Source organism: Nicotiana tabacum, chromosome 14, assembly GCF_000715075.1.
Source record: "Nicotiana tabacum cultivar K326 chromosome 14, ASM71507v2, whole genome shotgun sequence".
Taxonomy (NCBI): Eukaryota; Viridiplantae; Streptophyta; class Magnoliopsida; order Solanales; family Solanaceae; genus Nicotiana; species Nicotiana tabacum.
The window spans coordinates 3,353,025-3,377,733 of record NC_134093.1 but is presented as its reverse complement, the minus strand read 5'-3'; the positions used below and the strand labels follow the sequence as shown (position 1 = coordinate 3,377,733).

The following is a 24,709-nucleotide window of genomic DNA, read 5'->3' as shown; positions in this document are numbered from 1 at the left end:
AAATTTGACTAATTCTGAATAAATAAAACATAATTAAATTCGACTAATCATTGAGTTCATAAAGAAAAAAAAGTGTAAAGAGAAAATCTGTCACAAGTTCTTATTTTTTTTACTACATTCAAAAAGATAAAGTTATTTTTTATATATTTTGGGCACTTCGCTACTTTGGATTCTCTCTATTAATGCTCTTGACAAATTCTAAGGCCCATGCAAACGATCTACGCAATTGTTTTTTATTAAATTGCACATCTTTTCATCTTCTTGTCAAATAGATTATTATAATTACAAAGGGCATCAAATGATGATTATGATAATATATATGATTAATAAACAGGGCGGAACTAGAGAACGAGGTGCGGGTTCGGTCGAACCCAGTAACTTTGGTATAAACTCTGTATTTATTTTAAAAAATTTATTTAATATGTACAAATTATTAATTTAGAACTCAGTAACTTAAAAGTCCTAAAATTCGGAACTCATAAGTTTCAAATATTAGCTCCGCCTATGTTAATAAAGCCAGTTTTGTTGGATCAAATGACTAAGTTTTGGCATACTAAAATTGGAGAACTTTGAAGAATATAATTAAGTAATACTCGCTCTGTTCCATTATATGTAACAATATTTTTTTTTTGTCTATTTCCAAAAGAAATGACAAACTCTCTAATCCTTTTGCATATTTTCAAAATAAAAGATGAAAGAAAAATGAAGTTTTAGGCTGTGTTTTGAGTGGAGAAAGGTGTTGACTATATAAAAGGCAATGAAATACAAGGTCTTTCATTTTAATTTCCAATTCTAAAGTTTTTACACGCAAAATATAAAAATTACTAAAAATTAATATGAAGTTTAACCCTGTATTCATCTGTTGATTCCTTTTCAAATAAAATATTAGGAAACTTTACGACTCAAATAGTAATGTTAACCTTGAATAGCTTATTAATAAGCTGAAAAAAGATTATTATTTAGATTACTATGGAAATTTGAAAGTGCAATTGTGATGCACGTAAGTTACAGGGTAACAAACAAATTAATATGCTCCTACATATCTTTTTTCCCCTTTGAGTAATTAATTATTTAGAAGAAATTTTGGGTAAATCTATTTTCTATAAAAGCAACATAAACTTTAATCTATTGTTTCATTCTTACTACATATGTAGGATATTGACCGAGAAGAAGAGTTGTGGCAGGATGGATAATATCATTCCGTCCTTTACCAAAAGTATGGAAAAAATTCTAATAGGGAGGAGCGCTTACCCGGGAAACTTCTTATATACTCAACCTTTTAAGAGTGTATAAAATACACCTCTTCATTACTTAGACCATTTTTTTCTCTCAAGTGTATTCACGCACCAATAATAACGTGACATGTGTTATTGACTTCAAAAAACTTGAATTTACAATTATATCCATCTTCTTCATCTTCCCCAAGCTGTACCACCAAGGCTGCCCCCTCCCCCACCACACAAAGTGAGTAATTTTGTACCGGCAACCATGAACCTTTATTTTTAATTTTAATTTTCGAATTATTAGGATAACATTGAATTTCTGCCAACACTACAAGTTAAATATTTTCCCTAAAATTCCTTGTATTTGTATCTTCCCTCTTTTAAATTGACCAACTGATTATATAGTTTGGTTACCAAAATAACAACAGTAAGAACAAAAAAGAACCAAGAACCCAAAATTCCCAACCCATCAATGGCTGAAATAGAAGAAACTCCACAGACCCAATTAGAACCCACAAATTCTCATGAAACACATATGAAGAACTTCACGAACTTTCCCTTTAGCATTTGGCCACCAGGTAGCTCAACTGTGACACCATCATTCAGCGATTCCTACGTTGAATATGAAACTCTGATTTTTTTTTTATCCTCCTTTAAATCTTGGCAAAAATATTTAGTTGTATGGTGGTAGAAGAAGGCGATGGTGCAGTAATGGAAAAAGATGGAAAAGAATGGTGGATTTTTTTTCTTTCTAAAAAATGAAGAAAAGGATTTAGAAAAATGAAAATATGAAAAGGGTGGACAAGTGCCGTCAAAATGTGCCTTAGACACAGAATTTTAATTGTCCGCTCGCCTCTTATGAGTGAAAAATATGTGAGTGAGTGACACGTAATCAAAAAGGTGTGTTTTCGACGCACTTTTAAAAAATCGGGTGTGTAAAAGATTACCCGTGAAAAAAAGTGTGTAGCAAGGATTTGATGCAAGTTTGATGGGTAAACTATGTATTCTGACATTTTTAGCCTATCATTTCCTGTATACTCATCTCCTAAACTTGAAATGGATGGTTCTAATTCAGTCGCGTTACACTAAAGAATTTTGAACAAACAGAAAGGAGGCTTGATATTAATTTAAGGCTCACTCAAGCTGACACAGAAACAATAAAACCGGACCAAAATCAAGCATCATTCGAGTTGGTACAATGCTTTGAAAAACAGCATATGTTCCTACTTCTACAAAATGAAAACAAATATATGAGGAAAATCAAAATCATAATACAAGAATTCTACTAGGATTATAGAACATCGCTTTAGAAATCTCGGAAACTCATTTTAGGATCTTGTTGTTTGTTGTTGCCCCGTCCTCTTCCTCGATAACCTCCCCTTCCTTTTCCTCTACCTCGTCCTCTCCTTCCATGCCTAGAAAATGATCTTCCGTGTTTCATTTCCACGAGTGAATGCAGCAGCTCGTCGCAGAGAATACATCCCTTGTGGAGCGTCGCTCCATCTTTTAAGGGAGTTGTTTTCTTGTTGAAATCGACTTCTATGATAGTTGAGTCGCATTCAGGACACTTATCTTGAGTTGTAGAAATCCGATGAGCACCTTCAGGCAAGGACACAAGGCAATTGCACATGTTGCAGTAAAGCCTCCATTTTGGTGCACTGACGGGATCAAGAACAAGTGTACCGCTGCATTCTGGGCAAGCACAAACGCCTTGCGCAATCACAGAATGCGGACATGTGGGATGTGGACAGAGGAAGCAAGGCATTCCAACTCCCTTCCCCAACTTGGAAGAATCACCAGTTTTAGGAGCACCAAAAAATGTATCGATGCCTTCAAATGGGGGACAGTTGTAGCAATAAGGACACAGAGGGAATGACTTGCCTTCTGGACCTGGCATGATACATAATAACAGCTCGAAATTATCCAGAGGGCAAGTAAGCTCCTTGTACAGCTGAAACAAAGTAAAAGAAGTTTTATATTTAGTCGTAAAATTTGATTTTAAGCCATACAATAAGCGCTAATTGAAAGAAAACTCTTTCTGTAAAAGAATGCTACAAGGGTAATTCTCGAGAACAAAGGGAAACACAGACAAAAGTTATAGCTCACTGGGGTTTGGCACGACACGTCAAATAAGCTGAAGTTATTTACTCAATGCATTTTCTTTCCGCAATAAGCGTTGGGGCCAAGACAGTCTATTATCGCAAGAATATCTCTCTCTATATATATATGCATGCACACAAGAAAACTAATTCATCGACTTACCAAAACTAAAAAGAAAAACCGTAAAATCGTTAAGTTCTATTATTGAGATGAATAAGCGTGATAACCATACGATATAAATTCACTGATTGAGATACTGCCAACTTCTCGAATTTCACCATAAAAGGGCATAATTAATACTTAGTTTCTCCTTTCTAATTTTACTAGGGTCAGAAGTAACTTTATAACAATAAATATTTACCTTGACTGTTCCCTTCTGAGGTACGTAATAAACTTCCTCACATGTACCACAGTACAGTCGAGGTGGCTGAGTAGATATGTATTTCATATACCGCAAGCATTTGCCACATTTGCTAAGGAGGCGTCCAGAGTCAGAGAGTGGAGAAAATTGTGCTTCAAATAATGCATCCATATTTTCAATCTACACATAGCCAGACTCGAGGCTCAGTGGATAAATAGCAATTAAAGAATTTATGGGCTGAACATGAGTGAAAAATGGGATAAAGTGCAGAACATGCTTCAGAACTTTTTTACCCTCTTCTAAGCTAGATTCTAGTGCCAGTAGCAGTAATTTATCCAGAATTTTGATTTAGACTGTTAAGTGTTACTTTAACTTAATTTTTGAAGAACTTTCTTATACCCAAAGTGAAGGGGAACCTTGGTGTAACTGGTAAGGGTGCTGCCGTGTGATCAGGAGGTCACGGGTTCAACCCGTGGAAACAGCCTCTTGCAGAAATGCAGGGTAAGGGTGCATACAATAGACCCTTGTGGTTCAGCCCTTCCCCGGACCCCGCACATAGCGGGAGCTTAGTGGACCAGGCTGCCCTTTTTTTTTTTTCCCTTATACCCAAAGCACTCATTTCTACGCATCTATGTGATATTACTTCATGTCCAGTAACTTTCAGGATAAGCAGCATCAGGAACCAGCAGGGAATATCCACAACTGTGAGGTGATATTTGCATCACTAGTTTTTAAAAGAGGTACTTGGGAGCTCATGATTAAGTTTTTTTCTTTCTTGTAAGTATGATTAAGTTGTTTATCAGTGAACATCAGCTTGTTACAAAGTCAGGGAAGAAAGAAAGCATCATTAGCTATTTGTGAACATCAGCTTGTTACGAGTTTGGGAATAAAGAAAGCAGCATCAGCCATCATTTAAGAGAGATCATGTAAAACCATTTTCCATGGCAGCAGAGGGAATATAGCTTAATATCTTATACCTGCTTAACAAAATAACTGAACTTCCTTCGGAATTGATCTAGTACATGCTGCACAACCATGGAATGATCTGCTTGACCTTTAGCTACCAAAGTGATCTGATGCTCAATGAAACTTCGTATGTCAGGCAAACAGAGATCAGAATCTATGCATTGGTACCCTCTTATCAAGCTGATGCCCAGAGGAGTTGGAACCAATCTTCGCCCAGCTTGTACCTGCAATTTGAACTGGCCAAACTCAGACGCCTAATTTCTACAGCAGGCAGAAACGGAAAACAATGCATATAGCAAAACCTGGACATAGTTGCGTTCGCATATGTTGTTAATATGCACAGAGATTGACGCGTCTGTTCCAATACCATGTTTCTCCATCAAAGAGATCAGCTCACTTTCGTTGAGGTAATCTGGAGGTGAAGTATTCCCCTAAAAGTTTCAAAGCAAAAACAACCAAAGTAAAACGAAGCTAAAATGGGAAACCCCTCGCCATATGCACGTAATCGTCTTAAAATATAGCACACTGTACATTCTGAATTTAAATACTGAACCTACAGGCGCATTCATTATGGACGACAAGCTTCGCAAATAAGCTTTCGGCAAAAAACACTTAAGACTATTTCTGTTTGCTAATACAACGTGTTTAGTCAATTATTTCTATTAGTTAATACAGCATGTTCAGTCAAATTCTAGCAGAAGAAAAAATAAAGTGGCCGGTAAAATGGAGCAGAATGGATACTGAGAATTCAGATAACAAACACCAACTAGCCTGGGATTGAGGCATAGTTGTTGCCTTTGTTGTCTTGAACCAAAACAATCAATAATGGGACAATTAGTACTAGTGTACTACTGAAGTACAAAGACTGTCACTTTACTCCAGAACTGAACAACAAATGAGAAGTTCAATTTGACAGATTATGTGATACCTCATCTAGATCAACTTTAGAAATCTCTATTTTCTCTCCTTCAGCAAAATCAGGAAGATTCTTCTCACTAACAGCCAGCCATGGCATAATAGAGGTGAATCCTTTGACTGTGACAAGCTGCCCTATGCACTGAAATTGCTCTCCGCCACTTTCAAATTCAACGTTTATCCTGAGAAGATATCAAATTGTACATATGACTTAACTTCTCAGCCAGAAATTAAGTATCTTGAAAGACAACTAGATTAATAGTGCCAAGATTCGAATTGTCAGTAACAGTCCTCTGCCCTTTGCACGTATTGTGCTAGTAACAAGAGAAAATCGCCTAAAAGCTATATTTGAATCTGAAATCTATAATATGAAGACATAAAAGAGCTGCTTGACATGATCTAGGAAGAAACCAGGATTAGAGTTACCCAAAGTCGTGGATTAGTTAAAGGATATGTAAGATAAGCCCAAAGCAAGAGGAGTTACGAAGACGTCCATCAAGAAATAAAAATTCAACCTTCTATATTTGCAATCGGGAGAGAGAGTTCCCAGAAAATGCTGGCAGATGTACTGGTACAGTTTCCATGCATCATTCCCCAAACTATCCTCACTAGCTGAACGCATTGGAGTTATTGGAGGATGATCACCTGCATCAGTTCCTGCCCGCGGCTTATTATAACTTTCAGTTAAAAGCTTTTGCGCATAACCCCCAAATGCAGGATTATGCACCAATGCTACCAGTGTTCCTTTGAAGTCAAAGGAAGAAGGATATGCTGTGCTCTCTGTACGTGGATAGCTGAAGTAATGAAAAGAAGAAATAAGCCAAAAAGAAAAAGGATGATTTTGTAAACTGCACTGGAAGTTCAAGAAGTACAATGTTTTTTAATGCCAAACTCATATATGAGCTTAGTATTACATGCAAAGTCAGACAAGAGTTCACTGAAAGGAAACTGGAAATTTGAATTTCCAATTGAGGAATTGAACAGGTTTGGTATAAAAATAAAACGAACTGTAAATGCGCACTATTTAATTCATCAACAAAGGGTAAATGAGCACTTCTTTGTACCTTCTCTGATTGTTAATTTTTAATTCTCTCTATAAAGGATTGCACCCCTCAGTAAGTTCTTCTGAATTTTCTCTTACCAATTAAAAATCATTTTAACATCATCAAAATTTTCTTTTATCAGTCAAAGCTGAGGTTTTGCTAATGAAAAGAACAGAAGGAAACATGCACCAAGCTAGTGCAAAATACAGCAAAAAGAAGACAAAAACATAGACTTAAGCACGCTCTCTTCATTAGTCCAATTAGGAAAGTATAATATGTGAAGACTGCAAGATTGCAAGAGAGCAAGACAAGAATGCAGACAAATGAACCATATCGATGTTCTGAAATACACCAAAACCCACCATTTTATGAAAAGTAAAATTAGAACTTAGCCACTTTCATCAGTTCCATAGGTACACTTGTGCTACAGCAAAGTTATTAGATACTTCTAGTGCAGTATTAAACTTTAAACTAACATTAGTGCATTACGGAACTCAATCACTCAGTATTAATACAACATAAGCGAAGTTCAATGAGCAAGTAATCCCATACGTACATGTTCTTGTATTCAGAAGAGAAAGGACAGTTTATTAAGACATCCTCAACCAAGAAAATTGAGTGAAAATATTAAACACAAAAGTTCAGAGATGTGAGAGAACACAACAGTCAGAGAACAGACAGTAAAACCTGACAAAACCTTGAGTGTACAGGCGCTCAGCCAATTGCATAGTTAGCTGGGGACCAAAGCCCAGTGCACTTGAAGCTACCTGGAATTGGTAAAAATCAGAACCAGAAGATTTAAATCCAAAGTAAGTGTAAGGAAAATACATTTAAATCATAAAAAGAATCATGTAAATCATAAGTCTCAAGGGTTCATAGTTTTATTGACTTAAGTACGATGTTCTAGACAGATTACAAAATATTGACCCCTATACATGAAAATCCAAAAGATGGAACTTCGTTGCTTGAACACATAAAGGGCATCTAATTACTTGAAAGTCTAGAGCAGAGAAGATGGCAACATAGGCAACATCACGAACAATGACTCCAGGTAGAAACAGTTTTAGATTACACATTCTCCATAATTGCAATAAAAGGAAACATTTCTACATTCACCTGGGAGTTACAATGTTAATAAGGTGCAGATGTAGATTGTAGACCACTTCAAACGCATAGAAGATTAATTAGCATGAAGTGATTGGGATGCTACTTAAGATACGAATTTTGACAGGTCAACACTCATAAAAACATGCATAGGCACACATTTAAAAAGGCTTGCTTGCAATCCACACCCTTGACAAGTTGGCTTCTTTGTGCAAATTATCCAGTATTTTAACAAATATGAAACCCCAAAACTCTATAAAAGAATCTCTTAGGCCACAGTAATGGAGGTCTGAATCTTAATGGATTCAGATTAACAAATGAGGAATGGAGGCCACAGTATTTTAACAAATGAGGTCTGAATCTTAGGCTACCTTGTAGCTAATGATAGTGGGCAAGATAACAAGTTGTTGGTGCCAAAAGTGGAAGGAGCGTGGAAGGAGCAACAAATAAAAGTTATGCATTTCACTTTCAGAACAGCCAAGATTGCTAGCACCACATCTGAAGGTGTGTAACTGGTGAATTTTTTGAGCACCAAAGACTATTTTGGCAAACTTAGTTTCATATATTTGGTTCAGAAGTCCGAAAAAATCTTGGTTGAATTCTCTCCTGACAATTTTTAAGCATGTAGCGTGCTTTAATGAATAAAATACATCAATGAGGAAATCTATCCAAGACAATTTGTTTTCTTTTGGTATACCAAAAACAAAGCCAGAAATCTAAGTATCTCTCAATAAATTGGAAGCCCAAGTATAAAATTGGTAGAAAGCCTAAATTACCAACCTTTAGAAGATTTACTGTGTTTAGACCCGAAGGACGACCTTTAGATTCCAGCTTTTCTGATACACGAACAACTCTCATAGTCCCGTCCTCCATTAGTCTATTCCGAAACATTGCAGCAACCTATCAATTGAAAAGGTATTAGCAACAGAGGCATGGACTTGACATCTTGGGACAAAACCTCTCAAAAGGCCAAACATGAGGAACTTACATCAGCATCAAACAACCTGCCACGTTCCCATTCTAATTTGAGTTCATACCCCTTGTACATTATGTATGGATGCAGCATCCAAAACTTTTCGGGCTTGAACATAGCAATTTGCAGGTAACGATCCACACAAAATCCAAGAGTAGGAGTTTGACATGGACCATAGCTGAAATTATAAAGAAGATGTGTGTTCCATTTGAAAGGAGATAATTTTGATAATATACTGCTAAAGAGTAATTTGTAGTAAAAAAGAGGAAAGGAGCAAGAAAAGAAAATTGACTTGTAAAAGCAATTCCTCATGATGGTTCACATTAGTACGAACTATGAAACTGACAGAGACTTGTGGAGCAGCATAAGAAAGTTGAAGAATGGGTATATAATAGCAAGTCATAACTCGTAAAGAACAAGGTTGTGTTTAATAGAAGTTATCCACCAGTATGTATGATTTAAGTACAATTGAAGACTAGACAGATAGTGCTAATAACCATAGGAAAGATAAGGGATTAATTTCATAAATGATCACTCAACTTTCATTTTATCACACTAAAGTTACTAAACTATTTTTTGTAAGGAAAAAGTCATTCAACTTTGCCTAGCATCACGTAGGAAGTCAGTAGCCTAATTTTTGTAATAAAAAATTATTTTACTTTGCCAAAGTATCATATATGGTCACTAATTATAATCACACAAGGAGGTGCAACCACTAGTGACTGATATTAAGCAAAATTGAGAGAATGTTACGAGAAAATAGTTTAATGACTTCAGTGATACTTAGGTAAAGTTGAGTAATTTTTTCATTACAAAAAATAATTTAGTGATTTTGGTGCAATAAAGTGAAGTTGAATGACCATCCCTGTAATTAACCCAAAATGACCATCCATGTAATTAGCCAAAAATGACCATCCGTGTTATTAACCCAAACGAAAAGGGGAAAAAGGTTAAAGCCAGATTATCATGCTATCTAAACAATCAACACATAAACCTGAAGAATACAATGTGGGAGCTCTTCTGTGACACATGGCAGAAAGCTTGTCATTTGAAAGGACATAACATGTTCAAGACCCCACAATCAGCATAGAGCAGAAGCTACAGCAGCTATGACAACAAGCAAAGAATTTTCAACAGACATGACGATAAGCAAATCAATAGCTATGACGATAGGCAAAGCATTTACGATTATGCTAAGCAATTTCTCTAAATCATACATGAAAAGTTCAGTTAAAAGAATAAAGGTACAATGTGATAGGCAAACAGTAGGAAGAAGGTGGCGAGAGAACCAACGAGATAACCCTTGCATCAAGATTTCCATATTTCCCATTGAAATAGCTAGTCTGGAAACGTGTAAATGCAACTCCAACTTTCAAATCAATCTCTTGACGTGCATCTACTGCCAATGCCTCATCTCTGTTGGGTTCAACAAGGCTGCTCATTGCCTTCAGAATATCTTTTTCAGTAACAGATGAGAATCGAGCCCGGTATATTCTTCTACCATCATTTGTGTGAAATCCAGTGCACTCTATGACTAAACCAATAAGTATAAAAGCAAGAAGAAAGATTATGATAAAGAAAATTTAAAACTTAAAGAACTAAAGCAACCTCACAAAGATTCAAAAGGTGGATTATTGGAAGTTCTATCAAGTGATATTGGTGCAGAGTGAAGTTCATCAGTTTTTGTACAAATAGACATATATACTCATATCGTAGAATATTTGGCGGTTTTATTTGGCATTTTGAATAAGAATGATTCAAAGTAGAGTGTGATTGCCTATTCCGCTTCCTCTCACTATCTCTAAATACCACTTATTAACTGCTACAATTCAACTCTGTTCCAGCAGCACATTCCACCTAGTCTCTCTATCTGTACTTTTTTCTCTCACATTTTTCTACTTCTCCCCTCTTCCCACTCTTTCCCACTAAATATCTACCATATCAGTTAAGCAAACTATGTTTAAGTCTCTATATTCTCATTCCTCTGAGGAATGGCCATGAGCTTGACACGTTTATCCCTAGCCCAGTCAATCTATCTCCATTGTAGTACGTTTATCCCTAGCTGCAGTTAATAATAATGTCACGATCAAACATTACCTTCAAAGCATATATTTTCTCCTTCACGATCACAATCCAACCATAGTACCAGATGTGAACAACCACGAGCTTCCTGGCTTAGATGCCTACAAATATGAGCCTTGTATCCGGAGGGTCAGTCAGCACTTGCTATTTAAACATGAAAACAAATAAAAATCCAGATCAACAAAACAAGATGCAAGAGAAACTTACATAATAAAATTAACTGACTTTATGTTTGACAGATACTACATACAGTATTTCTCGAACCAGATAAACTTCTGGTCGATAAAGAGACGAATCCTACATTGTCTCTCCCTTGTGTCAAGAATTTCAGCGGCTATTAAGACTACATTAACGATTGTCTACTTCTAATGAAAGCGATCTGAGTTTCAGTCACGGGCACGTTGATCAACCTCTTCATTCTGCGTAAGTAGTTTGACAATGATTTTGTTAAGGTATCAAATTTCTTCCCAGTTCTATTGCCCCAATTAAGAAAAAGCCATGAGTAAGAACACCACATAATCCTCATAAAAGTTGTAAGGGAATTTTTAGTTGAGAAATTAGCACAAGTTTTAAGTTCATACAAATATGTCAAGACGTATCAATGACCCAATTTTGTTACAGGATAATTGGGGGAAAAAGATACTTTTGTATCCACTTTTATTTTTATGATCCCAGCAATTCTGGAAGTGAAAAAGAAAGACAAATTTTCCCTAACACGGAGCGATTTATAATACTTGAAACGAAGGTAGTGAGGTTGTATAGAGATAGCCAGAAATATGATAAAAGCCATTCAAAAGGAAAAATCTCTGTAACTTTAATATATAGGAACAAGGATTAGTACCACCTTTGGGTTTGATTCCTTCTTAAGTATCGGTGCCTGGAAAAGATCTGAAGGATTTGTATTTGCCCAATCTTGAAAAGCGGCTGGAAAATCTACACTAGATTATCAGAAACAGAACATTCAGATTGAATACTGAACTAATCAAGTAATTGTGGCTTTAAATATAAAGTAAAGAATTGCTGGCAGATCAAGCAACGGACTCACTATACCACTTGTTTGAAACTATAACATAACATACAGGACAAAGAAAAGTTTTCAAACATATACCACGAAGAAAATCTTACTGATTTATGAAAATCTTACAGTATGCAGAGATAATGAAGTACTTTTGCTCCCTGCTAAGATAAAGCCAAATGACAAAAATATCCCACTTGAAAATCCTAGGATAACGCTCTAAATGATCCCTTTTCTTTGGTGGAGTACGCAGTTTACATCACGGTTCTGGAGGGCCGCACATCATGAATTGGGTACTCGAGTAGAGTTGAGCGCAGCATTTCACCCTCAGACGGACGGACAGTCCGAGTGCACTACTCAGATATTAGAGGATATGCTACGCGTGTGTGTGATGGAGTTTGGAGGTTCATAGGATCAATTCTTTTTACTTGCGGAGTTTGCCTACAACAACAGTTATCCGTCGAGCATCCAGATGGCACCGTATGAGGCTCTACATGGTAGGCGGTGTTGGTCTCCAGTGGGTTGGTTCGAGCCGAGCGAGGCTAGGTTATTGGGTACAAACTTGGTTCAGGATTCTCAGGAGAAGGTTAATGTGATTCAGGATCGACTTCGCACAGCCCAGTCCAGATAGAAGAGTTATGCTGATCGGAAGGTTCGTGATGCCGCATTCATGGTTGGAGAGCGGGTCCTGCTCCGGGTGTCACCCATGAAAGGTGTTATGAGGTTCGAAAAGAAGGGCAAGATGAGCCCGAGGTTTATCGGCCCATTCGAGGTGTTGCGGCATGTTGGAGATGTTGCTTATGAGCTTGCCTTGCCTCCCAGTCTTGGAGGGGTTCATCCAGTATTCCATGTTTCTATGCTTCGAAAGTATCATGGCGATCCATCTCATGTGTTGGATTTCAGCTCAGTCCAGTTGGATAAGGATTTATCTTATGTTGAGGAGCCGGTGGCTATTTTGGACAGGCAGGTTCGAAAGCTAAGGTCGAAGAACATTGCATCCTTGAAGGTTCAGTGGAGGGGTCAGCCGGTCGAGGAGATGACTTGGGAGACCGAGCGATATGCACAGCCGTTATCCTCATCCTTTCATCACTTCAGGTATGTCTGTATACCTGTTCGAGGACGAACGATTATTTTAAGAGGGGGAGGATGTAACGGCCGAGCCAGTCGTTTTGAGAGTAATAGCCCGGATACCCTGTTTACTGCTTCCACCGTATCGTTTACTACTTATGTGACTTGCCGAGTGGTTTTGTTTGTGGTTTCGAAGTGGTTTGGGACACTTAATACCTAAAATGGAAGCTTAAGTTCTAGGATTTTGACCGTAGTTGGAACTGTGTCAAGACGACTCCGGAATGGAGTTTCGTCGGTTCGGTTAGCTCCGTTGGGTGATTTTAGATTAAGGAGCGTGTTCAGATTGTGTTTTGGAGGTCTGTAGCTGAATTAGGGTTGAAATGGCGAAAGTTGAATTTTTGGGAAGTTTGTCCGGAAGTGGACTTCCTCTTTTGCTGTAATTCCGAATGCTTCATAGAGGTCTTATCGACAAGAAGAAAGATGAACATGTTACACATGGAATATTATTACTTTTTTATAACCGTGTATTTTACTTAGTAGACAGTTATTCTGGTTATTCATTAGAGTAAATTAAAGGCTAAATCTATAAAGCAACTAAGAGGGCAAGCGAACAGGCTACATAATATCTACGAGGTTAGGCAATACAAAGCCACAAGGACACATTGTTAGCACTCTATTCTCCATGGTTCTACATCTACATCTGACTCCTAATTGAGGAGCCAAAAGGGGTGGCATCACGAAAAGGAATAACTAAGCATTTTCTTTCCTTGAACATCAGAAATTTCCAAGAGTATCATTTTTGTGGTTACCTCAACATTGACTTGAATTGCTTCTATCTATATTACCATTCACTGAAACAGAAGGTGCCCCTTCGTCAATGCATACTAGTATTTTATATTTGACAGAGTGTCTCATTTTTCAAAAGGTAATGCTTCACAGAGACCAATGAGTAGCAGTCAGTCGTAGACAGAGGCAGATTTGAACTTTAAATATTCATTTTGAATCAATCAATAAACTATGCCTCAATTCCAAACTATCTATATGAATCCTCTATATCCATTTTGCTCTATTTGGGCCCATTTCATCTGTCGTGTAGCTCATGCATAGGATAGCACATCCTAATGAATTCTATTTGCAAATGATTCATCAATTTTACATTCAACTACCTCAAGAGGCTCTCAACTACCCCAAAAGAGGGTATTTCCAGAAGAGGCTCTCGTTGCGACTAACTTGACCAATTTTGCCTCACCAAAAAGCAGGCTCAGACACCTTTTTTAGTTGGGGCAGGAGCTCAAGGGAAATGAAGTGAGCAAACATCAAACTGGAAAAATTGAAACAAAGTCACCAAATATCAACGGGGAACATAACAATATGGGGGCATCGATTGAACAAACATATTTATAAGCAGCAACTAATTGAACCAAATAACACATCAAAACGAATGATCCTTATGTTTTGGGATAACAGGAAACCTGAAAACATGACCAATTACTGAAGTTACTCTATAATGTGCACGTGATCCAAGAAACATCCCATCAAACTCATGGACTTCTGTACTTGCCCTTCGTGTTGATATCTGCGACAAAATGTATAACAGAATCGCACGAACACCCGAAGTTCATGAATTAATGAAAGAAGACAAATTAGTCGCTGGTGTAAATATAACAGATTTTCAGAGAAGAAACAGTGAAAGGAACCAGACTTAATTTGGTAAGAGCATACTTCTATTTCAAGAATGTTAGCAGCCAACCAAAGGCAATGAGGAAAACCAACCAGCAGGGTAAAAGCATACTTCTATCTCAACACATTTACATGAAGTACAAGAATCTGAAGCAGCATATCCACCAAATTGGTGCTTTCATAAGAGAATAAAACATGTTAGAAAACTATAATATATTATTAGAAACTCAGCATGACTCTTGCAAATTCTTTTAAGATTGATAAAAGTGAGGGGGTCAGTTCCTGAAAAAGGTAGCATGCACTTCGGACTTGTAAACAACATGAAAGATGCCACAACTCCACCAATGCAGTAGTTCTTGTTGTTAAAGTAGACCGTGAGCCGAGTACCATTACCAATTCTTTTCTCTAATAAAAACATTGTAGTTGATGCCTGAGAAAACCGTTAAAATCCATTTTCAAATCATTCATTTGATACTTTTAACCCAATGTTGCAAACGTCCTCTTTCCTTGTTCTTTTTTCTTTTCCTTACAAGCACTTTCCCTTAGTCTTCTTCGTCCCTTAGAAAACAAGAATAGTGACTATTCCACTTGCAACAAATCCCCCCCCCCCCCCCCAAAAAAAAACCTTTTTTTGCAGTCTGAAATTTGAGATAATCACATTCCTACCAGTTGATATATTAAAGCGTTGCTTATAGAGTAAAGGGTCAAAATGCCTGAGGAAAAGAATGGCAATAATATAGCAGTAACTTCTTCTTTAAAATGTTTTCTTTCACTTCAATCAACCAAAATATTTTATAATTTTGCATTCAATCTTGGATTGAAAACAAAACAATAACTAACCATACCACATTCAGCATAAAAACAACTATGACTATCCAACAACTAACAAGCAAGCAATAGGAGAAGTGTAAAAAACATTTCTTTATGGAAAAAAAAAAATCACATCAGTTTTTCAAGGGGAAAAAAAAAGAACGGAATTTGCTACTTCTGAGAAGCAGAAAATTGATCCAAGACTAACATAAGATTTCAAAAAGAAAAAAAAGAACAAAAATAAAAATCAGACCCAGAAAAAGAGACAGGAACATATACTTGAGCACCAGATAAAACTGAGGCAATCGATAAAGCAATACTAGGCTTCTCTGCTACCTGTAAATGTAAAATTCCCCAAATACTCAGTCAAGAATCTTAAATAAATGGAATTAAAAAATTTAATAGTAATGATGAATTTAAGGGTACAAATAAACTTACCATGAGAACTTTTGGAGCCATTTTTTGCAGCAAATATTTCTGAAGCGAAAGGGTTCTTTTTAGTTTTTACATTACGTAGAATAGAATGGTAGCCGTAGATCTCAAAGGAGATATCTGAGCCGTAGCTTTCATCTGCTTAGCTAAAAATAAAAAATAAAAAATAAATATATATATATATATACAGCTTTGTAAAATTTTGGAGAAAATGGTCCGACATTAGTCCCTTATGTTTGGACATTTATTAAATACTATGTGGAGCACTATGTATTCAAACCCGGTGATTAAAATTGGGAAAATGACATTGTATAGCCGCTCTCAACATAATAGTCGAAAAGATATATATTTTGTATATATATATTCTGTATGTTATATATAAAAATTATACAAATTTTATATACTTTTTTGGCTACCGGATATATATATATTCTGTATGTTATATACAAAAATTATACAAATTTTATATACTTTTTCGGCTACCGAATATAAATAGTTTCTGACGCGAGCTAAAAATCATAATACCGTGCAGATTATCCCCATAACAGAGTGGTATATATTTTTTGTGCCCATTTTTTTCCTTTGTTACGAAAATAAACTTATTTGATTTTCTGTACATTGCAGTTGATATTTTTACCCTTTCATTCTTCTTATGTTTCATTTTCCAACTCATTTTTTTCACCAAGAAAATGAAAGTTCTTCAATTTTGGAGGCTTTAAATTCTTGTTTAGTGATTGAAATTCGAAATTAACCGTTGTCTAAAATTAAAATCGTTTGAGTGGTGAATATTTATGTTTAAATTTTTAGTCCAAACACCAATTTAGTGATTTGCTTTGAGAATCTTAAAAAAATTATTTTTGGTCTTTAGAAAGTGTTGAAAAGACAAAGTGATCTTTTTTGATTTGGTGTTATTTGACTAAATTGGTAATTAAGAATTCTTTATATTGGAGTTTGGAGGCTTTATTTCATATTTAAAATCATTTGGAGCAGAGTTGGGTTGTTTTATCGAAAATAAAATTGCAGATTCGAAAGAATAATTTGTTGAACAGCACAAATAGGATTTGTCAATCGGATGTAATTTGTGCATAATTTAATAGAGAGAACGAATGCAATTAACATAAAGTCATATCAATATTGTAGAGTTTGGTGAATAATTAAACAAGCATAAAGTCTATCAATCATGTAGAATTTGTGAGTTATCTAACAAGATAGTTATGTGGAATATAGCACAAATTAAGTAATGTCAAACCGGTTGAACTTGTGGACAATTGAACTAACACAAACTCGTGACAATCAGTTTGAGTTTGTAAGTTATCCAACAAGATAGCCACACGAAAAGTTAAGGTGGTGACTCCAGTGGAAAATTAATTATGGAAGTGCCATCAACCGTACATTTTCCTTAGACACGCACCTAATAATATATTCGGAATCTTATTCTAGGCCCCTTTAAACTCCATGAAAGTGACATAAAAGTCCAAAATACAATAGAGAGTAGCACCCGGAGTCTTGAGAATATATCCTTTTACCTCCCCCTACAATAGTCAATATGATCAATAATATTCATATTCTCGTTCATATTTATTTTATTAAACGAAAAAGGATAAATTTTGCATGTTTGTCAAAATGGGGGACAACATTTAAATACCTGCGCAAAGCTGACATATTTGTCAAATCACCCGAAAAATGTTGGCCAGAGCCCAAAGATAATAAGCTCCGGTTTTGTTTCACTTTTAATCTACGGCAGAAACTATTAATATTTAGTAATCAAAAAAATATATAAAATTTATATAAAAATTTGTATAATTTTTGTATATAACATACATAATATATATATATATATATATATATAATATAAAATATATTTTTTAACTATTATTTTAAAAACGGTTATATAATGTCATTTTGCGAATAAGCTCTGCCTTGCTCAAGACTTGGTCATCATATAAAGTGGGCCAAAGCCCAAAGATAATATTTTCTGACTTGCTTACTGAAATGGAAGAGGGGGATTTGCATCTATACCCAGTTTTTGTGTGAGATGTGAATTTCTTGAGGGATTTGCATCTATACCCGATTTTTGGGTTACTTTTTAACCTAAGCAAAGATTTATGTCTGAAGTTTGAACTTCAGAATGTTTTGCCTGAAGTGTAGCCTTATCAAAGCAAAACTTCTGAAGTTTGGCCTGATTTGCAAAGGCAATAATTTCAATTCATAGTGCAATGAAAAACTTCAGTTCAATAATTGCTGAACTTCAGCAATTTTGGCTGAAATTTTTGTTTTGTAATTGCTGAACTTCAACATTCTAGGAGCTGAAATTTGTTTAGTATCTGTTGAATTTCAGCATTTTAGGAGCTGAAGTTTGTTTAGTATTTACTGAACTTCAGCTCCTAGAGGATGCACTTCAGTTCAATAATTGTTGAACTTCAGCAATTTTGGCTGAACTTTTTGTTTTTTAATTGCTGAACTTCAGCATTCTAGGAGCTGAAATTTGTTTAGTATCTGCTGAACTTCAGCATTTTAGGAGCTGAAGTTTGTTTAGTATTTGCTGAACTTCAACTCCTAGAGGATGCACTTCAGTTCAATAATTGCCGAACTTCAGCAATTTTGGCTTAAATTTTTGTTTTGTAATTGCTGAACTTCAACATTCAAGGAGTTGAAGTGTGTTTAGTATTTGCTGAATTTCAACATTTCAGGAGCCGAAGTTTGCTTAATATTTGTTGAACTTCAGCTCCTGAAGGATGCACTTCAGTACTTGGGTCCTTTTGGGTAATATTCCAAGCAGTCAACTTGAACTTCCCGTCGTCCATCCTCATACCAGGAAGGAAGGTATCAGTAGGTTCATCAAAACTTTGCCATAGTGGCTTCCCCGACAATTCATCAATTGGGTTCATCAAAACTTTGCCATAGTGGCTTTCCTGACAAATCATCAATTAAACCAAGTTTCTTGAATCCAAGAGTTTCGCTTTATGTAAAGAAGATGCATTTGCGCCTACTTGTCGAGTCCAACACTTTGAGATTACCATCATCAATAGCGATAACGAAAAGTTCAGTTGATAAAAAGGAATTGGGTAGCCTCTGTTGGCAACCCACGTAACCATTTTGGGACTCACCTTGTACCATATGAATAATAATATCATCCAGAGGAAAGAATAATATCACCCGAAGAAGAAGAAGAAGAAGGAGGAGAAGAAGAAGAAAACAAAGGAGGAGAAGAAGGAGGAGAAAGAAGCCTGAAGTTGTTTAAAAAGTGGGTACAAGTTAAAACTTTTTTAAAAGTGGGTAATAGTTAAATGGGGGCGATCAAATAGGGCGTCCCGTGTAATTTTTACAATGGAAGAAAGACCGTCCAATGAAATGGGCCAGGGCACATCCATATGGCAAGGGGCATTTTCGTATATACTCATTTTTGGGTTACCATTAAGAGCAAAAGAAAAGAGCAAAAAATAGCCGCCCACCCTACTACTTAAACTAAAAATGGCTGGTGAATATATAATATACGCATAATTTACGTATTATATGTGTATAATTGTGTATAACCTATGTATATGGTTAGAAAAAGTAAACTATTAATATGACCGGCTATTTGTGTAAAAATCCCAAAAAGAAAGGGAAGAGAAATAGAAAAATACTACGTACATTATTTAGCGTGATTTGACTGATATGAATCCATAAAAGTACGTTGATTCCATGTAATGTTCATGTATGTTTTAGTATCACTATACTGTTTAATTAGTTACTTATATGAAAGAAGAAAAAAGTGATAAGAAAGACTTATGTGATAAGTGATGTATTATATATGTACTACGTTAATTTCAATTTCGGGAATTCAAGTAGCTGATAGAATTTATTATTTACTTTTCTTAATCGGTGCACATAAATTATATACTGATTATACATGATTACACACAATATTATACATAAATTATATATATGTAATACATCCACAACTAATTTAATTTAAGATTGAGTGAACATCTATTTAGGTTAATTCTTCAATTTAAAATTCAATTATATGTTGATATCTAATATTGTGCGGAAGTTACCAATGCATACATTTTAAATGCATTATTATTGTTTTTTCAAATATCAAATCAATTCATGTCAACCAAACACCTTGGTAAAACTGGTATCCATAGAGTTACAACCAAAACATATTCTGACTATTTAGTTTTTAAATTTTTAACTTTTATTACATTATCATTTTTATTTCTAGCTTTGGAATTGTCACGACCCGAAATTTTCACCTTCGGACCGTGATGGCGCCTAACATTTTACTTGCTAGACAAGCCAACGTTAGAATAATATTAGCCATTTTAAACAATTTTTTAAAATTTATTAATAACAAAGAAATAAATGCGGAAGTAAAGTCTGAAATGTAGTGAATAATTCATAAAATAGCGGTGTCTAATACCATCCCAGAATTGGTGTCACAAGTGCACAAGCTTCTAGAATAATACAAATAAGGGTCTGAATAACATAAAACTGTCTGGAAACAAACACACATCTAAAGTAAAGTAAACGGGACTTCAAAACTGCAAACGCCGTGCAGTTATACCTCAAGTCTCCTCTGAGTAGCTGAAATCCGAGCAAATCTACGGTACACCGCTGGGACCAACTCCAAAATCTGTACAGGAAGTGCAGAGTGTAGTATCAGTACAACCGACCCCATGTACTGGTAAATGCTGAGTCTAACCTCGACGAAGTAGTGATGAGGCTAAGGCGATTCACTTACATTAACCTATACGCAATATTAGTAACAACAACAAATAATAGAAATACATCAGGTAACTCATTTATAATAATTGAAGTCAAATCAGCAGTCATAATCCATTATTATTTCAACCAATTTCCGTTATAGCGTGTAAACCGCTTCCACAATATATTCATTTTCAACCCTCTAATATAGTTATTTTTAATTAAGTATATATTGACTTTTAAATAAGTCTATTGCGGCGTGCAATCCGATCCCCCAAATATTGACTTTTAATAAGTCTGTTGCGGCGTGCAACTCGTTCCTCCAATATATTCAATTCAATCAATTATGTTGCGGCGTGCAACACGTTTCTCCAATATATTCATTTCAATTAATTTTGTCGCGGCGTGCAATCCGTTCCTCCAATATATTCATTTCAATTAATTCTGTTGCGGCGTGCAACCCGTTCCTCAAATATATTTTACCAACTCTTAAATGTAATAAAAATACTCCAATAAATACCACGTTCAATGAGAAACTATTAAGCATCAATGCAAACAATAATTATAATTTATTTATGAAACAAGCAATGACAAGTAGCAAATAATTGTGAAAATCAACAAGAAAATAGGCATTATAATATTTAATATGCTAAATGTCAAGTAGCAATTAATGCACATAAATTAAATAAGCATGTAACAATTATTACAGTAATTCAAGAATTAATATTTGGCAAGGAATATGAGAGAAACAATTATTATAACAATTAATTCATGTATTAAAACAAATTTAGAATTTTCAAATAATTATGCAAACAATTAATTTGACGACGTATAGACAATCGTCACCTTGCCTATACGTCGTTCACATGCATTTCACATAACAAATAATTTAAGGGTTCTATTCCCTCAAGTCAAGGTTAACCACGACACTTACCTCGCTTTGCAAATTCCAATCAATTACTCGACCAAAGCTTTTCCTTTTAAATTTGTCTCCAAAAGCTTCAAATCTATTCACAAACAATTCGATATACTCAATACGAATTATAGGAATTAATTTCATTACTAATTTTTTGAATAAAAATCCGAAATTCATTTCAATATTTGCCAGTGGGATCCACGTCTCAAATCTCAGAAAACTTACGAAATTCGAATACTCGTTCCGCTACGAGTTCAACCATATAAATATTATTCAATTCCGATGTCAAATGGATCTTCAAATCTTAAATTTTTGTTTTTAAAAGATTTTATAAAAATATAATTTTTCTTCCATAAATTCATGGGTTCGTGATGTAAATGAGTATGAAATCATGAAATATAATCAACATAGGATAAGAAATACTTATCCCAATTTTTTCCCGTGAAAATCGCCCAAAAATTCGCCTTAACCGAACTCAAAATGACCAAAATGAGTAAAAATCTCGGACTCTTCGATTTATACACTGCCCAGGTATTTTCGCACCTGCGTTGCCTTCCGCTTCTGCGATTGTTGAGTCCGCTTCTACAGACGCGCGGGTGCGTACAAGTTTCCGCAACTGCGGACCTTTGCCCAGCCTGCCCAGGCCGCTTCTGCGATGGAAGGCTCGTTTTTGCGGTCAAAAATCCGCAGGTGTGATTACAAGAGAAGGCCAAATTTCAGATTTTGCTTAAGTCCAATTCTTGTTCCGATTTCGATTCGAATCACACTCGGGGTACTTGGGACCCAGTCCGAATATACCAATATTCCCGTAACATAATCTGGACTTACTCGGGGTCTAAAATCACGTCAAATAACAATGAAACTATAATTCACACCTCTATTCAAACTTTTAAGTTTTAAACTTTTCAATTTGCAAAACTCGTGCCAAAACATATTAAATGAATCCAGAATGACTTCAAATTTGGCACACAAGTCATAAATGACATAACAGAGCTATTCAAATTTCCAGAATTGAATTCTGGCTCCGATATCAAAAAGTCAACCCCGTGGTCAAACTTGAAAATCTTTAGCCTTTAAATTACTAGTTTTTGTTAAATGGTCATAACTTGAGTTAGGGACCTCTAAATTAAATTCTGGGCATACGCCCAAGTCCCAAATTACGATACGGAGCTACCGAAACTGTCAAAACACTTATCCGAGTCCGTTTTCTCAAAATGTTGACCAAAGTCAACTCAATTGAGTTTTAAGGCTCTATTTCATATTTTAATCCATTTTTCACATAAAAACTTTCCGAAAAATTTTACGAACTGCGCACGTAATTCGAGGAATGATAAATAGTACTTTTCGAGGTCTTAGAACATAGAATTACTTATTAAATGTAAAGATGACATTTTGGGTCATCACATTCTTCACCTTTAAAACAAACGTTCGTTCTCGAACGGAGTTAGAAAAAGTACGTGAGCTGGAGAAAAGGTGTGGATATTTACTCAGCATGTCCGACTCAGACTCACAGGTAGATGCCTTTACCGGCTGACCTCTCCATTGTACTCGAACTGATGGATAACTCTTAGACCTCAACTGTCGGACCTGCCGGACTAGAATAGCCACCGGCTCCTCCTCATAAGTCAAATCTTTGTCCAATTGGACTGAGCTGAAATCTAACACATGGGACGGATCACCATGATATTTTCGGAGCATAGACACATGGAACACCGGATGAACCTCTGATAAACTAGGTGGTAATGCAAGTCTGTAGGCTACTTCACCCACCCTTTCAAGAATTTCAAAGGATCCAATATACCTAGGGCTCAACTTGCCCTTCATTCCGAACCTCATTACACATTTCATAGGTGAAACCTGGAGTAATATTCTTTCTCCAACCATGAATGCAATATCATAAACTTTACGGTTGGCATAACTCTTTTGCCTAGACTGAGCTGTGCGAAGTCAATCCTGAATAATCTTGACCTTATCCAAGGCATCCTGTACCAAATCGGTACCCAATAACCGAGCCTCTCCCGGTTCAAACCAGCCAACTGGCGAATGACATCGCCTTCCGTGTAATGCCTCATATGGATCCATCTGAATTCTCGACTGGTAGCAATTATTATAAGCAAACTCCCCAAGTGGAAAGAACTTATCCCAAGAACCTCCAAAGTCTATAACACAAGCACGAAGCATATCTTCCAATACCTGAATGGTGCGCTCTGACTGTCCGTATGTCTTTGGCTGAAATATTGTACTCAACTCAACCCGCGTGCCTAACTCACGCTGTATAGCCCTCCAGAAGTGTGAGGTAAACTGCGTACCTTGATCTGAAATAATGGACACGGGCACTGCGTGAAGGCGGACAATCTCACGAAAGTAAATTTCAGCTAACCCCTCTAAAGAATAGGTAACTGCCACTGGAATGAAATGTGTTGACTTGGTCAACCTGTCCACAATGACCCAAACTGCATCAAATTTTCTCTGAGTCTGTGGGAGTCCAATAACAAAATCCATAGTGATACTCTCCCATTTCCATTCAGGAATTTCTAAATTCTGAAGCAAACCACCAGGTCTCTGATGCTTGTACTTAACTTGCTGACAATTCAGACACTGAGCTACATATGCACCTATATCCTTTTTCATTCTCCTCCACCAATAATGTTGCCGCAAATCTTGATACATTTTAGCGGTACATGGATGAATAGAATACCTGGAACTGTGTGCCTCTTCAAGAATTAATTCACGAAGCCCATCCACATTAGGCACACAGATACGACCCTGCATTCGCAGAACTCTATCTTCCCCCACAATAACCTGTTTGGCATCACTGTGTCGCATCATGTCCTTAATGACAAGTAAATGAGGATCATCATACTGCCGCTCTCTGATGCGTTCATATAAAGAAGACCGAGTGACTGTGCAAGCTAGAACCCGACTGGGTTCTGAAATATCTAACCTCACAAACTGATTAGCCAAAGTCTGAACATCTGCAGCTAACGGCCTCTCACCAACCGGAATATACGCAAGACTGCCCATACTCACAGCCTTTCTACTCAAAGCATCGGCCACCACATTGGCCTTTCCGGGGTGATACAAAATGGTGATATAATAGTCTTTCAATAATTCCAACCATTTCCTCTGCCTCAAATTAAGATCTTTTTGTTTGAACAGGTACTGAAGGATACGATGATCAGTAAATACCTCACACGAGACATTGTAGAGGTAATGCCTCCAAATCTCCAGTGCATGAACAATGGTTGCCAATTCTAAGTCATGAACATGATAATTCTTCTCGTGAACTTTCAACTGCCGCGACACATATGCAATCACCCTACTATCTT

At 36.1% G+C, this 24,709-nt stretch overlaps 1 protein-coding gene across 15 annotated transcripts; it reads right to left on the bottom strand.

Moving 5' to 3' along the window:
- Positions 1-2,316: 2,316 nt before the first annotated feature.
- LOC107818748 (DNA topoisomerase 3-beta) lies at positions 2,317-15,874 on the bottom strand. Of its 15 annotated transcripts, none has more exons than XM_075229237.1 (16): positions 15,779-15,843; positions 15,594-15,676; positions 14,323-14,426; positions 14,017-14,171; positions 11,612-11,705; positions 10,783-10,911; positions 9,979-10,219; positions 8,701-8,863; positions 8,493-8,612; positions 7,296-7,375; positions 6,081-6,359; positions 5,579-5,747; positions 4,953-5,081; positions 4,662-4,874; positions 3,685-3,864; positions 2,317-3,174 (listed from the first exon to the last, which is right to left on the bottom strand). In XM_075229237.1, exons 7-16 carry the CDS (start codon positions 10,125-10,127, stop codon positions 2,530-2,532), a joined length of 2,127 nt encoding a protein of 708 aa, XP_075085338.1. In that variant the 5' UTR covers positions 10,128-10,219; positions 10,783-10,911; positions 11,612-11,705; positions 14,017-14,171; positions 14,323-14,426; positions 15,594-15,676; positions 15,779-15,843; the 3' UTR covers positions 2,317-2,529. The 15 variants fall into 15 exon arrangements, with proteins under 15 accessions (XP_075085338.1, XP_075085327.1, XP_075085335.1 ...); XM_075229226.1 differs by lacking the exon at positions 14,017-14,171 and adding an exon at positions 14,573-14,705 and having other exon boundaries at positions 10,783-10,882; positions 15,620-15,676; positions 15,779-15,809; XM_075229234.1 differs by having other exon boundaries at positions 10,783-10,882; positions 15,620-15,676; positions 15,779-15,806.
- Between the last annotated feature and the right edge of the window lie 8,835 nt (positions 15,875-24,709).

Excerpts from the sequence above, each read along its gene's own strand:
- LOC107818748 (XM_075229224.1), bottom strand. The coding sequence starts at position 15,799 with ATGGCTCCAAAAGTTCTCATG. Across the intron at positions 15,677-15,778 it reads TGGCTCCAAAAGTTCTCATG|GTAGCAGAGAAGCCTAGTAT; the intron begins GTAAGTTTATTT and ends TTACATTTACAG. Across the intron at positions 14,427-15,619 it reads CAGTTTTATCTGGTGCTCAA|ATATCAACACGAAGGGCAAG; the intron begins GTATATGTTCCT and ends ATTTTGTCGCAG.